The following is a 17,499-nucleotide window of genomic DNA, read 5'->3' on the forward strand; positions in this document are numbered from 1 at the left end:
AGTAAGACTATTCTCAATTAATGTTAATAAAAACATACTAGTAAAAAGTAAATTAAAATACTTAATTACTTTTACTGTATATTATTTTTGTAATAAAACCAATAAAAGCAAGAACTTTTTTGAAAAAAATCAGGTTTAAATGGACAAAAATCAAATAATATTCAAGAAAAAACCCTATATTTTACTTTAAATAACATAATTTGTCATTTAAAAAATAGTTCAGCCACATATTGTTGGATAAAACCAATGGCTAAAAAATACAAGGACCAATAACACACGAGACCAAACTGTTACCATCTGCCTCCAAACAGTGCCGTGCCAGAGGGTTAATACAAAAAATGCAGAATTAAATAAAAATTGGAATTTTAATTGTTTCACAAATATTTTTGTTTCGGACGGTTACAAAATATAATTTATAAATAATATTTTCTTGCCTTTAGCTGTGTATTTTTTCTAATTTCGAAAAATCGAAAGTAGAGAAAAAAAAGTAAAGAGAAAATTGTTAAAAATATAATTTATTAGTTACTGTTACGCTTATTAGACTTATTTAGTTATGAATAATCTTTATTTATTTATATTTTTGATTAATGTTTCGCCTACGCCCATGGTGGGTGCTTCTTCTTTAACGTAAAATACGTATTAAAACGTTCACAAAAGGTACAAAACTAGTATGGACTATAATATATGTTAGGACATACATACATAGTATAATTTCAGGAAAATAATTATGAAATTCAATAAGAAAACGCTAAAAAGGTTGAGTACCGAAAATTAACTGTTTTAAAAATAATTCCTGGCTCTTTCTTATCGTTGTGGCTTTTACACTTGAAAGCTGAACCATTGTAATAACATTTATACAAAGTTCACTACACACAACAGACTATTAATAATCGCTAAAATTGCCTCTGGTGACTATGGAGTGTAGAGATAAGGAGAAATATCTTCGTGCATTAAAAAATGGAGGGTCATAAAAAAGGGAAGACATAAGATGGCGCTGCTGTAGCAAAAACCTAAAATTTAAAATACTTGTATGTGAAAATGATTCAAAAGAGATAATTATTTGACCCGAAGACGAGGGTTTAAAAAAAAAACAAATTTTATTTTCATGTCACATGAAATAAATTATCGATTTTTATTCAGCAGCAATAGACTGGGCCTCTAATATATAAAAATAATTGTTTTATATATTCTAAAAAATAAAAACATAGCTTTTTTGAGTAATGTTTGGTTATGTTACTTTTATTCTCTTATCTATTGTTACTTTACATTTTTTAAATTTATGCGTTATCAGCGCCACTGTGGTCACTTGGTGAACCCTTATTCTTTCTATTTTTGTGACCACTTTTTCAAATAAAGTCCCATAAGAGATATTTTTCCACATCTCTACACTCCATACTGGGACACATCCGTTATCTCCAACAAAATGGCATCTAACATCACAAATTTTGCGACAGCCCATATATGCCCGTTACGCGTCCTTGTATCCTTTATTCATTGTCTAAAAGCTGGACCTTGTTTTCGTAAACTGTGAGTTTCATTCTAATATTATGGCGATGAAATCAGAGACTCGGTAATATTCGGAATCTCTTTGGCATCTGTTAAGAAACATCATTTTATATTAGAAAAGTATTTTTTTGTTAATTTTGTAGAAAAATACAATACAGATTTTTTTTCAGTATTCTTGAAATTATTGTTCTTGTGAGAAAATAATTTTTGTCATTTTAATTATACGAAACAACAAATACACCAAGGAGTATGTAACATATTATTTCAGCCCTATTTAAAATAATATAGTCCAGTTTTCTTATTCTAGGATGTTGCTCACCAGAAAATCACTAAAGAATCAAAATATCTGTCTTCAAGTAAAAAAAAATGTGTATTGTCCTATTTTTATTCGATAAAATTAATTATAGATAAAAATGCATAGTAATACAGATTAAAATTATACTTTTAGCACAGTACATAATATATTTTATTCATTAATGTTTTGTCAACAAGTGGCAAAATCCAGTCAAAAAACGCCAAAATTAAAATTGTAGTTTATGGATTTAAGAATATTGTATTTAAATGAATGTACTTTTAAGTGCATTTAGATACATGTCATACAAGTCATTCAAGTAAAAACTATATAGAAATATGAATGTTTTTTTAAATTTTAACCCACTGGTTTTTTAGTAAATATATTTTTAGATTGATTTTAGATGCTTTGTAACTATGTTTCTAAAATAATAGATCACAATGAATGTACCAACCACGTACACATATCTATAGTAATCCTATATTACATTACAATAATTACTAAAATTCAAACTAAATTATTTTAAAGAAAGTTAAATATCTAAAAGTTTTGTATGCGAATTTTACGCTTTACTTGAGTACATTTGGATGCCAAATCTAATCTTAGAATATTCTGGAAATGTTTTCATTCATTATTGTGGGCACTTATAAACACTGAAGTTATTTTTAGTCAATTTCGAAAATATGTATGTATATTTACTTTGCATTTCAAAGACCCTGAATAATACTATTACAATATTAAATTCTGCGATATTAAAATTATTTTCTCACAAGAACCAACGAAATAAGACAAATAAAAAAATATTTATATGATGTATCTCAAATTGCTCTCTTAAGCTGATTATCTATATTGCACTCATTCTTTGATCCCATACAGTCCGACTAGAAGAAGGAAACGCTAAAGTAAATGGCACTGATATTTCCAGCAATAGTTTTCTTAGATGTGTAAAGGCTCTTATTTTAGACATTGTGTTTTTACACGCACGTGATTCTTATTACCAGCGCCATTAAATAGTCAGCACAATAGTTGACAAGAGCCCATTGTAGTTGAAGCTCAACACTCAATTTTTACCTATTTAAGCTGCTGTACAATTGCTAAACCAACCCTAGAAGCTTAATCCCATCTACATCATATGTTTAACACACTCGAGAACTTGTTGAATATATACGTTTGAAATACTGATGCAACATGGGTAGAAAACGGTAAGAATTAGTGAAGAGTCGATACTTAAAGATAACTATAGCGTCTATTTTGACATTGTGAAAAACGTTTAAATACTTAATTTATTTGCTAAGACACCGTTTGTGGCAATAAAATACAAATAATTTCTGTTCGGTGCCTGCGTCACAGTCCAAGTCAATTTTATTACCACAGATACCTTTAAATTACCTACTCCTAAAGACGCAAAAACTTCTTGTCACAAATTCCACTTTTACGATAAGTGTCTTTAATGCTAGTGCGTTCTGCACTACAACCAAGTCTTCATATGCTCACTTATAGTTAAAATCGTCGACTTAACGGCTAATATTTCAGTCATTGGTTTCGAGAAGAAATAGCTGATGTTTTATAAGAGTACGTGTTTACTGCATTACAATAACCTTATATAAGTGTCGTCTTGTGTAATTCCAATATTAAAAACTATTTTAAAGAGTACAATGTATATAGTATTTTATTTTTTTAATCATCCGCCATTTCCCCATTTTCAAGTTAATTTAAACTACCTACACCGACTGAAATATTAGGTCCAATCTAGGAAACAAAAATTACAATTTAATGTGAGTTTATAACTAGTGGCTTGCTTGTCCTTCTTGAACATTTTTGATGGTACAACAAAGGAAAATAATGGATGAGAGATGGTGTTCACTGGTGCACCACTATTCGTACTGTCAGTCCCATCCGTTCTCCTTAATCATGTGGGCTAGTTCAATGATGAATTTGCCTTCTTTGTATTTTTGACTCGATTCGAAGGCATGCTCCTAAAAGAAAAAAAGCGTGATCATCAAATTAAACATTAAAAATTCATTAAATAAAAACAGTAATAATACATCAAACTTATTGAAACCAAAATTATCGTTTTTCTTAATAGTAATAAATTTTACTGATCTATATTTTATATCGTCCATCAAAATATTTACAAGTATTAAACAACAACTACTAGTTTATTTAGATAACTGAAGAAAGATTATTTATTTTGATGTGTTTATTTCTATATGACATAGTTGAAAATGGAGCCATAACAAGGAACGAAATAGGTCAATAAATATACTTGCAAAAGTCAAAGGTTGATTGCATAAGCTACATATGAATGACTAAATTCTTAAGTTCAATTAAAGGTAATGAAATATTCTTCATATCCTATAAGTGATGTGACGGAGAAAATAATTTAAAGATTTAACTAGTTCCAATGAACTATTCCGACCCCGCAATGAAAGGAACTAGTTCCTCAGGACCTATTTCGGGATCGAGACTGTGACCGATATAAATAATAATATGCGACGGATCGGCCAGCGCCATCGTAGCCAAATGCTAAGCAGGAATGCCAGCCGTATGTTATCGGAACCGGACCTAGAGGAACTAAATAAAAGACTAGTTTGGTGTACGGATCGGCCAGCGCGATCGTAGCCCGATGCTAGGCGGTAGTGGAGAATGCCAGCCGTATGTTACCTGTCTCGGACCGAAAGGACTAAGAGGAAATAATTAAAAGACTAGTTCACGGAAATCTATTCAGTCGGCAGATCTAAGATATAATACAAGGCGATGACGACGCATTCCGCCTTGTCTATTGCCACAGTCGGCGTAATTACCACAGAAAATTGTCGTGGATACTGTTTTTGATTTTTAGTTTGTTCTTTGAATATTTTATGGGAATGTTTCACTTTAGGTCCGTAAAATTAAGAAATACCTATCCAGGGCCGGCGGAAGGGAAATATTGAGACCGGGCGAATACCCTACGTGGCGCCCCCCCCCCCAATAGTTAACATGTTACCATAACAACTAAGCATATTTATGCTACTTTAACAATAAAACTTTACTTACAGGTACTTCAAAATTCTTCTCTTCATTCAATCTTAGTCCGCGGTTGTTTTTTTTATACCGGGTGCATCTTGAAAGTTTTATTTTTTTAGATAAAAAACGAAATTTGGTATGTTGACATAAATTAGGATTGATTGACGTATTCAATTGTTTTTGGTCACTTCCTGTTTCAACAAAAAAACTATTGATTTTTATATACCGTCGGTATATTTCTGGTTTATTCGATAGAAAATGACACTCTTGAGTAGAATGACATATCATATGTCAACTTTTGACATTTTTCCTCAAAAAATCGTATTTTAAATTTCAATCTAGAGTGCCATAGTTGTGTTAAAAACACTAATTTTTAAACAAGGAGCCTTGGAAAAATAGATTTGATCGTCTAATGTTTTTCGTGTCTTGTCCTGGTCGGTTAAAAATGTCCAAATCGTATTTTTAATCATATGCCAATTTTTTCAAATTGAACAAGTGGCTCATTTGCATATTTGGAAAAGGATTTTTTTACGAATAATTTTGTACCACACACTTGATATTTCGAGTCAAATTGTCGTTAACAACCGTATGTTACAATTTCAAATAATCCATATGTGAAAATGTCAAAAGTTGACATATGATACGTCATTCTATTCAGATTGTCATTTTCTATCGCATAAAGTAGAAATATACCGAGGTTGACATTTAAAAATCAAAAGTTTTATTAATTTCCGGTGAAAGAGTAAGTGATCAAAAACAATTGAATACGTCAATTAATCCGTATTAATCAATTAATCCGTAGTAATCCGTATATTAATTACGTCGTATACTAACATACCAAATCTCGTTTTTTTATGTGAAAAAATAAACAAGTTATAGGAGTGAGCCAGTTTTGAGACGCACCCGGTATATAAATGATAAGTATAAGTGATCTTTGAAAACATTACTATTTAGTTGCAAGCAATTGGCATCATTATAATCAATTATTTCGTGCAGAATCAGTATAGGTGTGATCAGATACAGTTTTGTCGGCTTCAAAATGTGGATCAGCCAGTGTTTGAGATTTGAGATGCATTCATTTGTCTTGCTTTAATGATAAATTTCTACGAATCTGCTACCATTTACCCTGTATTACTACATATTCAATACAGAACAATCAAAATCACCAAAAGATTGATATTTTTCCCACTACTGTTACTGTGTTTCCCACTACATAAATTTATGAGGCAAACTTACAAGCTTTTTTTTGATAGTAAGGATATCGGGATCCTATTTAGCTTCTTGCGAATGAATATTTGTCTCATATAATTTTAGGGCAGATCAGCCATTACCAAATAAAGGGTGTGGGTAGTAGACAAAGTGCAATTTTGAGCAACAAGCAGTCTAAAACTGTCAATTTTGCTGGCTCTTGACCCAAAACAGTTTGTTTAGAGAAAATTTATAAAAACAAGAATTATACAGGGTTGTTCACTACATACGACACGCAGTATTGTAGCTAAACGATGAGGTTTTTACAAATTGTAAGTTTTGGGTTCGATGAAGGACTATTAGAGGTACAATTTAAAAATAATTTTACAAGATACAGAGTGTCCCAAACAAGTAAAAAATATCAAAGTTGTATTTTTTTAAACGGAACACCCTGTATATTATTACATTTTTAGTTTCTACGATTAAAATAAAGGTAAATTTGATTAGGGTTTATTATACTTAAACCTTACCGTTTTTGAAATATTTTCAATTTTGTGAAATTGCAGTAAAAAATTTAAGGCTTCATTTCTCCAAGGGTATTAAAGTTTTTAATACTAAATATTTACTGAAGTTTATTTATTGATCAGTTATTGTGTTGCAATAATAAAAATAATACTACCTTATACAAAGTGTCTAAAAATTTATTTTAAATAATTATCAGCTTCAAACGGCAATAACGTGTTTAATTTAAATGGAACACCCTGTATATTTTACGAGAATCAGATGCTCAATTTAATTTTCTATCATATTGTATTATACCATTTTTTACCTATCTCTTAAAGTTTCCGTAGAAAATGCATTTTCTTGTAATTTAGAACTTATTTATCAATATACCCATGAAATATTGACATTTTAGATTATTTTTAAAGATGTACCAAATTTTTAAAGAGTACAGATACTAATATTGTCGATATAATTCGGTAATTTCACTAAAAAATAAAAAAAAATGTTTAAATATTTGTTAAAGAGAACCAATTAATATGATTCTAGTATTCAAACTACATTAACTGACTGTTTGCGTTGATTAATAATAATTGCCCCAAATACTAAAAAACTTTGTTTTGTATATGTATTTGACGGTGTGGTAAAAAGTAACACCTTAAAATGATATTTAATTTTTTAATAAATGCTTATTTATAACAACAGAGACGTTAATTTTGATAACATTATTATATTGATTTCTGACTCAAATCCACATTTATTTAGAATAATTTATTAACGAACACAATTAAGTATGTAATTAATTAGTATATGGGCGGAAATAATGGTGTTATATTTAATTAATGGTGTACTCTTTTATAAAGATTTAAATAGTTTGCTTTTTGCATACAAATGGGCTAGTAATATTATCGTTTTGCTAAAAACGTAGCCTGTACATTTTGTACATTTGTTGCTTTAAAAACAATCTAATATGCCAATATTCCATGGGTATATTGATAAATGGGGTCTAAATGATAAGAAAATGCATTTTCTACGAAAACTTGAAGGGATAGGTAAAAAATGGTATGATACAATTTGATAGACAATTAAATTATGCATCTGATTCTCCTAAAATATACAAGGCGTTCCATTTAAATTAAAGAAGTTATTGGTGTTTAAAGCTAGAAATTATTTAAAATAAATTTTTAGACACTCTGTATAAGGTAGTATTATTTTTATTATTGCAACACAATAACTGATCAATAAATAAACTTCAGTAAATATTTAGTATTAAAAACTTTAATACCCTTGGAGAAATGAAGCCTTAAATTTTTTACTGCAATTTCACAAAATTGAAAATATTTCAAAAACGGTAAGGTTTAAGTATAATAAACCCTAATCAAATTTACCTTTATTTTAATCGTAGAAACTAAAAATGTAATAATATATAGGGTGTTCCATTTAAAAAAATACAACTTTGATATTTTTTACTTATTTGGGACACTCTGTATCTTGTAAAATTATTTTTAAATTGTACCTCTAATAGTCCTTCATCGAACCCAAAACTTGAAATTTGTAAAAATCTAATCGTTTAGCTACAATACTCCGTGTCGTATATGGTGAACAACCCTGTAGAAAGAAGGGTTATTTACAAAATATTGATAGCTTTTCAGTTATAAGTAAAACACCACGAACAATTTTTTTTAAATATTTTAGTTGTCGGCCTGGCGCCCCTCACATTGGGCGCCCCGGGCGGTCGCCCGTGTCGCCCGGCCCTTCCGCCGGCCCTGTATCTATCTTATAAAACGAAGTAGATATTCTGAATTTTTAGTCAAAAACAAAAAGCTTGATGTGATGAAAAATCAATTTTTTGAAAAATTTTCGTATTATTTTCTCCAATTGATTTCTGATATAGTTTTTTAAACTCTGATTGGAGTTTCTTATTTAATTTTTCATCTGCAATAAATCTTACCTATATGTTTTTAACATACTCAATTACACGTCTCGTTATATTTCGTACATTATAAAAATTATACAGATCATAATGTGAATAGTTCTGACTGACAACGAAATCTATTAGCATCCATCGGGGATGTCAATGTTAGTCGGGAACTATTGTGAACTAAAGACCTAGTTCAAGAAACTATTCCTCTGGAGGAAATAGAACTAAGGAACTATCAACACCTTCCAAGGAACTAGAATTCCCTCCTCTAAATCAGAGTCCATTCTGGGAAATGTTCGGCTTACTGCCAGAATTAATTAAATTATGAAAATTTTATTAAAACTCCCTTTATTCTAGGTACTTACATATTTCCACCCAAGTGTGGTTTTACAACATTCACAATAAATATCAGCTACTGCGTGTAGACCCGTCAGTAGAACACGTTCTTCAGCTGGTCCGCATCCAACGTTTACTCTGTAAAAAAATCAAACATATTGGTAAATAACAGTCTAAAAAAGTACACTCAAGTAAAACACGGTATATTAAATAAGTTTGGATCAAGCGGGCTTTGATTTTGACAATTATAAAATCAAATGTGATTCTAATGTGGCGTGGCGGTTACACTGGATGGCAAATTCGTAGGAAAATTAAAAAAAAAATTATGTATTAGTTTTTTTTCTAGTTCTGACGAAATTTAAATATGTACAGGGTGTCCCATTTTGGTTGAAATCATACGGTATCTCCTTTATTAGTGAAGATAGAAGGGTGCGGTTTGCACAAACCTGTCTCACTTTTTTGTCAAACGGAAGATGCCGTGAACAAAATTTTCATAGCCCTCTTCGTTTCCGAGCTACAGGGTCTTTTTGAAAGTTTTGCAATTTGGGACACCCCCTGTATCTCTGTTAATGTTAAAGCTATCGAGAAGATGAAAACCGTTTATTCTAGAACTGTTTAGGTAGAATACAGTGGCGTAGAAACCAAAAAAATATTTTTGAAAATATGAACTAAAGTTATGTTTTTTCAAATAGAACACCCTGTATATTTATAAATCATATGATCTGTTTTGCTATGAGCTTCTCAAAAATATATATCACTCTATATTTATTTTCATTATTTACTGCAATATTTAAAAGTTTTTATTAAAAGATCATATTAAAAAAAAAAAGATACTAAAGAATTAGAATAAAATACATAAAAGAAACTAAAGAATTATTAAAAGTATACTGCTATCTGTCTCTAGTTTTACTTAGGGAGCCGCTAATAAATTCTTTATATATTAGGGAAACTTCTTATATATTAGGGAAACCAAACCAAACTCCCTACGTCTATTTGCAAATCTTGGAATACGTGTATACGTACGAATAATCTGTTGTATCGGAAATTTTAGATATTCCTTTAGCTAATTTACGTGAAATATACTTTCAGCAAGATGGGGAACATTCCCCCTCATAACTATGAAAATATTAGAATACTGTTAAATTATTATTTTTCAAATCAATGAATTGGAACCAATGAACACATATTGATAGCCTCCTCGATTCCCGGATTTCGCCGTTCTCGATTTCTGATTTTGGGGATTTTTGAAATACGAAATATATCGTGGGCACTACAACCTACAACAATGTCGAACACCTGAAAAATGCTTTAATAATTCAAGCTTTTAGATATTTGCAAACCCATTTCGTTATAAAAAAAAGAAAAATATATTCACAGTTTCAGTGGTGAAACAGTTCATCTCCGAAACTAAAGTTCCAAAAAAAATCGTAATATATCTAGAAATTCATTTACCCACTAGTAGTTATAAAAAGCATTTTTGGTAAACTCTGTCTCAAATAGTTTCTGAAAAATAAAATTATTTTTTTTAAAAATGTCCGATTAAATGAATATCTCCGAAACTAAAGTTCCCAAAAAATTCGTAATATATCTAGAAATTCATTTACCCACTAGTAGTTATAAAAAGCATTTTTGGTAAACTCTGTCTCAAATAGTTTCTGAAAAATAAAATTAATTTTTTTAAAAAGGTCCGATTAAATTTTTATCTCCGAAACTAAAGTTCCAAAAAAAATCGTAATATATCTAGAAATTCATTTACCCACTAGTAGTTATAAAAAGCATTTTTGGTAAACTCTGTCTTTAATAGTTTCTGAAAAATAAAATTAATTTTTTTAAAAAGGTCCGATTAAATTAATATCTCCGAAACTAAAGTTCCAAGAAAAGTCGTTATATATCTACAAATTCATTTACCCACTAGTAGATATAAAAAGCATTTTTGGTAAACTCTGTCTCTAATAGTTTCTGAAAAATAAAATTATTTTTTTTTAAAAATGTCCGATTAAATGAATATCTCCGAAACTAAAGTTCCAAAAAAATTCGTAATATATCTAGAAATTCATTTACCCACTAGTAGTTATAAAAAGCATTTTTGGTAAACTCTGTCCCTAATAGATTCTGAAAAATAAAATTAATTTTTTTAAAAAGGTCCGATTAAATTTTTATCTCCGAAACTAAAGTTCCAAAAAAAATCGTAATATATCTAGAAATTCATTTACCCACTAGTAGTTATAAAAAGCATTTTTGGTAAACTCTGTCTTTAATAGTTTCTGAAAAATAAAATTAATTTTTTTAAAAATTTAACAAAAACATTGGATTAAATTAATATCTCCGAAACTAAAGTTCCAAGAAAAGTCGTTATATATCTACAAATTCATTTACCCACTAGTAGATATAAAAAGCATTTTTGGTAAACTCTGTCCCTAATAGTTTCTGAAAAATAAAATTAATTTTTTTAAAAAGGTCCGATTAAATTTATATCTCAGAAACTAAAGTAAAATATATCAATCCCAAATTAATTTTAATATGTGTATAACTATTTTAGTAAATACCATTTTGATTTTTTGTTATTTATCACGGCCTACTAATAAGAAAATTATATATTTTAAATATTGCAGTAAATAGTAAAAATAAATATAGAGTGATATATATTTTTGAGAAGCTTATAGCAAGACAGATCGTATGATTTATAAATATACAGGGTGTTCCATTTGAAAAAACATAACTTTAGTTCATATTTTCAAAAATATTTTTTTGGTAGAAAAACAGACTACGCCACTGCATTCCACGTAAAAAGTTCTACAACAAGCAGTTTTCGCCTTCTCGATACCTTTAACAATAACAGAGATACAGGGGGTGTCCCAAATTGCAAAATTTTCGAAAAGACCCTGTAGCTCAGAAACTAAGAGGGCTATGAAAATTTTGTTTGCAGCCTCTTCCGTTTGACGAAAAAATGGGACAGGTTTGTGCAAACCGCACCCTTCTATCTTCACTAATAACGGAGATACCCTATGATTTCAACCAAAATGGGACACACTGTACACCCAAAATATACTTCCCGGCACAAAATTCGTAAATTTTATGGTGGAATAGGACGACGATGAAAGCTTTTTTAAGTTCATCGCACAAATGTTCGATTGGATTGAGATCGGGACTACAAGGAGGCCATTCCAATCTTCGTAGTCCAACCTCATCCAGGTGTTCGTTACTCATAACTCGTTATCCCGCACAACGTGGGACCTGGCATTATCATGCATCAGTATAAACTGATTTCCAATGAAAGGAGCAAATAGAACAACACCTTCTCGGAGGACATCCTCAATATAACGATGGGCATTGTGAGCTCCATTTTCAACAAATTCAAGATTGTAAAAATATCAGTACCTACTTTATTTAAAAATGGTGTAATGCATCTAAGATTACAGAACAGTATTTTTTATCCAAAACGCCCGGCCTATTTTTGCCATCAGGTGTTTTGAATTTATTGCAAAAAACGTATTGATATAACTCGGTGTAAACTTACCTAACCGAAATGTATAAGCCATTAAAATAATAAAAAATAATGACAACAAATTTATCTACTAACTAATACTCTAATCATAAAAATTGGATTAAAAATTAAAAAGTTATGGAACATCAAACTTAGTCAAAATATTAGGATGACGGAATTTTGTGCCGGGGAGTTTAGTTTGTCTTTGTTTGTAGGAATAAGGTTCATTAAATAATGTAGTGACATGTATTGGTGAACTAATAATAAAATTTAATTCATGAATTCCCTGAGGTCAAATAACTAGATAGTATCATAACAGAGTTAAAAGGAAGATTATGGACAGAATAGAAAATGATAGAAAGAATAGAAACTAGGTATTTCCACTTATTGGTAAATTATTTTATTCAAAAACAATGTTTAACACAAAATTATCAAATATTTATACATATTAGTGTCATTAGGTGTTTCAATGTTTCTATTATCCGTGAATTTTTAGATTTACGGTATTATCAATGATTGTCTCATATTTTATCATCCCTTCATATTACAGTAATTATCGACTCTACTAGGAGTAAATTAAGAAAGGGTTTAATTTCAGTTTTCAATTCTCCTCTTTTATTTCCACATTCTACCCTTTTTTATATATAAATAAATAAATAAATAATAAATAAATGCCTTTATTGTCAACAAATTTTTCAATTTGTAGACAAAGGTAAACTAACAAACAAAGTAAAAAAAGAAGGTACACAAACAAACAAACAAAAGATAATACAAAACATTATACAAATAATATTGTAAGTCTTATTGTTAAAATAAACATTTATAAATGTTTATAATGTCAAAGAACAAAAAAATAAAAATAATATTCAAAAATATTTAGCTAGTTTATAGTAAAATATCAATGACCTCTAAATAAATTCATTTCGATGTCATTAGTAAATATAGCAATAGCAAACATTAGACCAGTGTTTACAAGATCAAATTTGATTTTCAAAATATAATTCATTTACGGCGTAGAAAGCCTTGTCTAGTAAATAAGAGTTCAATGCTTTGCGAAATGAAAAAAATGATGTTATGGATTTGATTTCAAATGGCACTTTTTTCGAGTTGTATAATATTGAACTTTTAACTAACTCTGAGCGTGGGGTAGGTAGATAAAGACATTGCTCCGCGTTCCTGAATGGATAAGTGTAAAATGGCCTTTCTCTCTTGAGAAGCTGATACATGTTTATTACGTATTAGGCAAACGGATTCAAATATAAATAAGGAAGGAAGAGTCAATATTTTTAATTTTTTAAAAAAGTCCCGGCAATGAGTTCTGCTGTTTAGTCCCAGTGAATATCGAACAGCTCTCTTCTGGAGCCTGAAAATGCGTTCAAATTGAGTCGCACAACACGTACCTCAGAATGGAAGGGCATACCTGAGGTGCGACTCAAAAAGTGCATAATAAACAGTTCTAGCCACTGACAAGTTAAGCTCCTTAAAAACAGGCCTTAATGCAAAACAGGCAGAGCTCAATTTTTTCGACAAAGCCTCGATATGTATGTCCCATTTCAGAGAATTGTCCACAACAAGCCCTAAGAACTTTACAGATTTGACGACGTCAATGGTGGTGTTGTTAAGTATAAGAGGCTGCAACGAGTTTTTATACGACAAAGCTTTAGTTTTAGAAATGTTGAGACTCAGGAGGTTCGAATCGCACCAAGATTTAATGGTGATTTAAGCACCAAGATTTAATGGTCATTTGATATAATCCTATGAAGTGCCGTGATGTCCTTGTTGCTCCAAGTGAAGCTAGTGTCGTCCGCAAAAAGACATATTTTGCCACTGATGTTTATGTTAGCAATGTCGTTAATAAAAAGAAGAAACAAAATAGGGCCTAGTACTGAGCCTTGTGGTACTCCATATTCTATTGGCTTGCTAGAAGACAACGTGGTATCCACCCTCACAAGTTGACTTCTGTTGCTCAGATACGACTTAAACCATTCAAGAGATGATCCCCTGAACCCATAGTGCTGCAGTTTATTAATTAAGATCTTATGATTTACACAATCGAACGCCTTAGAAAAATCACAGAAAATTGTTGCTGTAGAATGATGGTTGTTTAGGCTGGAGTTAACTTATTTATTATATAAAAAATATTCTTACATATACAATAATTCTACATAAAAATAATCCTCAACATATTTGATATCATTTTATTTAATAAAATCACAACATTGATTCTTATACCAGAACGACTATGAACTGGGAGGTTCAAAAGCCAATCAGTGTAAGTCAATCAAAATTTTCATTGATATAATGAGGTTTAAAACAAGATTTAAAAAAAATTAAAATCAATTTGAAGATAGTTAACTTAAGTAATTATTAATAGAAAACATAACTAACAATGTTTTTTTTTCAAACCTCATTATATGGACTATCTTAAGAGTATATTACGCTGTACTTACTGGTTTCTCTCAGAGGTCGGGTGAAGCGGGTGTGTGGCGGAAGGAAATATATCTTATATTTCAGAAATCTGCCTAAGGCTTAGCCCGATCCTGTCGTATTAAGCCACGCCCAAAATTCCAAACACACGTGCTTGATTAAAGCTTGATTAAGGTTTGCAAAGCTTCAGCATTTGCCATAAAATAGCGAGCAATTTGTTACAAAACCATATAAACTATATCACTGTAATCACAAAACTTCAATCTATTTCCGTATTGTAACGGAATTTTAAATTATGTCTTTATTTTCGAGGAAATGTAGTCCAAACATAAGGAATATTTTGTTGATGTTTGACCATCAAAATCTTAAAAATAAAGAAGTTGTCTAAAAATATGCTATAATACGGACATAGTATAACCCTTTATCTTTAATATCCTTCTTCATTTGTGTAAAAACACGTAGCCAGTTTGACATAAAACGTTAAATACCGAACGCTTATTTTGGTACTTTTTCGGACTAGTGAAACTACTTAATGCAATTGTTGATTGACTTACATTGATTGGCTTCCGAACCCTCCAACTTTCAATTCCGTATTTGTTAATCAAACGCGTCCATTGCATGCTGCCCAAAATAGATACATTTTGAGAGAAATGTTTTGCAAGTATTTTAGATAGAAAAAAATTAATTTTATAAAAATTTAAATAAAGGAACGAAAAGAAGAAACAATATCTGGGTTATCATTTTAGTTTGACGCACTTTTAAAAGCTTAGAACATTTTTGTTTGTTGGGTTAAAGCATTCATTCAAGAAATTGAGAAGAATGCACATGTGTGATACATTTTTAAATTCGGAGAAAAGGTGACTATCTAATGCGCTACTAATATACAGGGTGTCCCATTTAAAAAGAGAGTTTTTTTTAGTTTTAAAAATCTGACATGTGACACCTACTGTCATTTTTGACAACACTCGCAAAAACTTGGCTGAAACTGCTACATGTTTTTTGAATGACTGCTTTAACCCAACATACAAAAAAGTTATAAGCTTTTAAAAGTGGGTCAAACTAAAATGATAACGCCCCCTGTACAATATTCTTATAATAATTCCTATTGTTTAAAAAAAAAATTGTGTACATATGTAACCTTATAAAATAAAAAATCATATTAGCGTTGATTGAAGAAATTGGGAAAATATGCAACCTAATGAGCGAATTCGTGACAAGGCTGATATGATTTCCCCTACGTCTTAAGTGCTATACGGTGGAGACACCAATCGTTCTGCGGTCAACGAATAGAACACTTATTTTCTCTAATTCGGCCAGCGAAGGCATATTGAAGACTGTGTGGACCTGAAAGCAACAATGTTGCCATATTAAAATGTGTAATATCTGTAATACGTTTTACGAAAAAATTTTTGGATGAAAAATTCGCCTTTATGTAGTGAACATTTATTCGTGTTAAACATAGAATAAACAACAAAAATAAAAATTCTTTTATAGGTACTGAATATATCGTATGATCGAAAAAAGTCGTTTAGTTGGCTAGGAAATTAACGAATTATTGGCATTTACCATAATATTTTACATATGAAATAACCGCGATCTTCATTTCCAAGCCAACTTTAACGCCGTTCTTTGTTTTATCACATAATACTAAATTCGTTAATGATAGAAAATCCGTATTATTAACTTTCTGTACCCAAAATCTGTAAATCTATGAATTAATCAGTAGTTCTGGCAGCCTGTCTCCGGCAACCACTCCCTCTGTCGACTGAAAGCAGAACTACGGTACAGTATTGTTTCACTCTGCACATGACATCAGCGCGCAGCGGCGCAGTGCTAAACTAAATCTCGAAATTCTCAGACAGGCTGATGATAATGCCAGCCACATCTCGGACATATTTTGTGCCACGAAATCGCCCATAAGGTTGTGCATCTTCTTATTTCTTCTATCAACGATATTAGTATTTTACGAAAAATAACGTTAAAAAAATTTGACAAAAAACGAAAAATAAAATAAGACTACGTTACTAAAGCTATAGATATACTTACACGGAATTAAAAAGATAGGCTCGACCTTGGGAACCCTGGAATGACTGAAAATAAAAGAAAATATTAATACACTGTAAAATAAAAACGTTATAAATTCAGACAAGCATTCAGAGTAGAGATATAGAAAAAAGAACTGTTGTTCATAAATGAATTAGATAAAATAATTTAATAACCATTAACCAATTTGTGTTAATACAGGCAATGTCTTTTTTGAAAGTCTCGCTTTCATATTTCTTATTTAAATTACATAGATGTCTCGAAATGTAAATTAATCGAACACGAATATTTTTTCATTTTTACCCCTTCGTATGGCCAATCCCTACCATGTAAACCGACAGATTAATATCCCTCCATTATAAGAAACACCGTGGGGCGTATGCACTATTAATATCCTAAACAGTCCAAATATTTCTTTGTCACTGTTCTTTTTACATTTTTGAAAACCTGTACAGGATGGGCCAAATTAAGCTTTTAAAGAGAAACGTTCTGTTCTACAGAAGATAGGCGAAAACTAATATCGGTGTCTGGAGCTCAATTTTTATCAAAAACATGATGGTGAAAGCCCTGCAAATCTATCTGTTACCGTTTCGGAGTTAGGGGGTGTTTTTCAAAAATGGTGCACTTTTCACAAATCACTGTAACTTTTTTGCTATGGAAAATTTTGTACTTTTATGAAAATATTTCCAAAGCACCTTTTTACGTAGAATTTAATGGTTTAAGTAAATATTTTCTAAATTAATAATTTAAGAATTATCAACAGAAAATTAGATCTTTTTTTATATGGGACACCCT

General features: G+C 30.4%; 1 protein-coding gene across 4 annotated transcripts in view; it reads right to left on the bottom strand.

Moving 5' to 3' along the window:
- Nucleotides 1–452: 452 nt before the first annotated feature.
- The window catches only part of LOC115885808 (protein yippee-like 2), a 417,160-nt gene continuing 400,113 nt past the window's right edge, over nucleotides 453–17,499 (bottom strand). For all 4 annotated transcript variants that reach the window (XM_030904833.1, XM_030904830.1, XM_030904831.1 and 1 more), the window contains 3 exons: nucleotides 16,708–16,751; nucleotides 8,780–8,888; nucleotides 453–3,774 (listed from right to left, as the gene is read on the bottom strand). In XM_030904833.1, coding sequence (XP_030760693.1) covers nucleotides 3,685–3,774; nucleotides 8,780–8,888; nucleotides 16,708–16,751 — 243 coding nt within the window. In that variant the 3' untranslated portion in view covers nucleotides 453–3,684. The remainder of the gene's footprint in view (nucleotides 3,775–8,779; nucleotides 8,889–16,707; nucleotides 16,752–17,499) is intronic.

Source organism: Sitophilus oryzae, unplaced genomic scaffold (genome assembly GCF_002938485.1).
Source record: "Sitophilus oryzae breed Bouriz unplaced genomic scaffold, Soryzae_2.0 scaffold_41_pilon_pilon, whole genome shotgun sequence".
NCBI lineage: Eukaryota > Metazoa > Arthropoda > Insecta > Coleoptera > Curculionidae > Sitophilus > Sitophilus oryzae.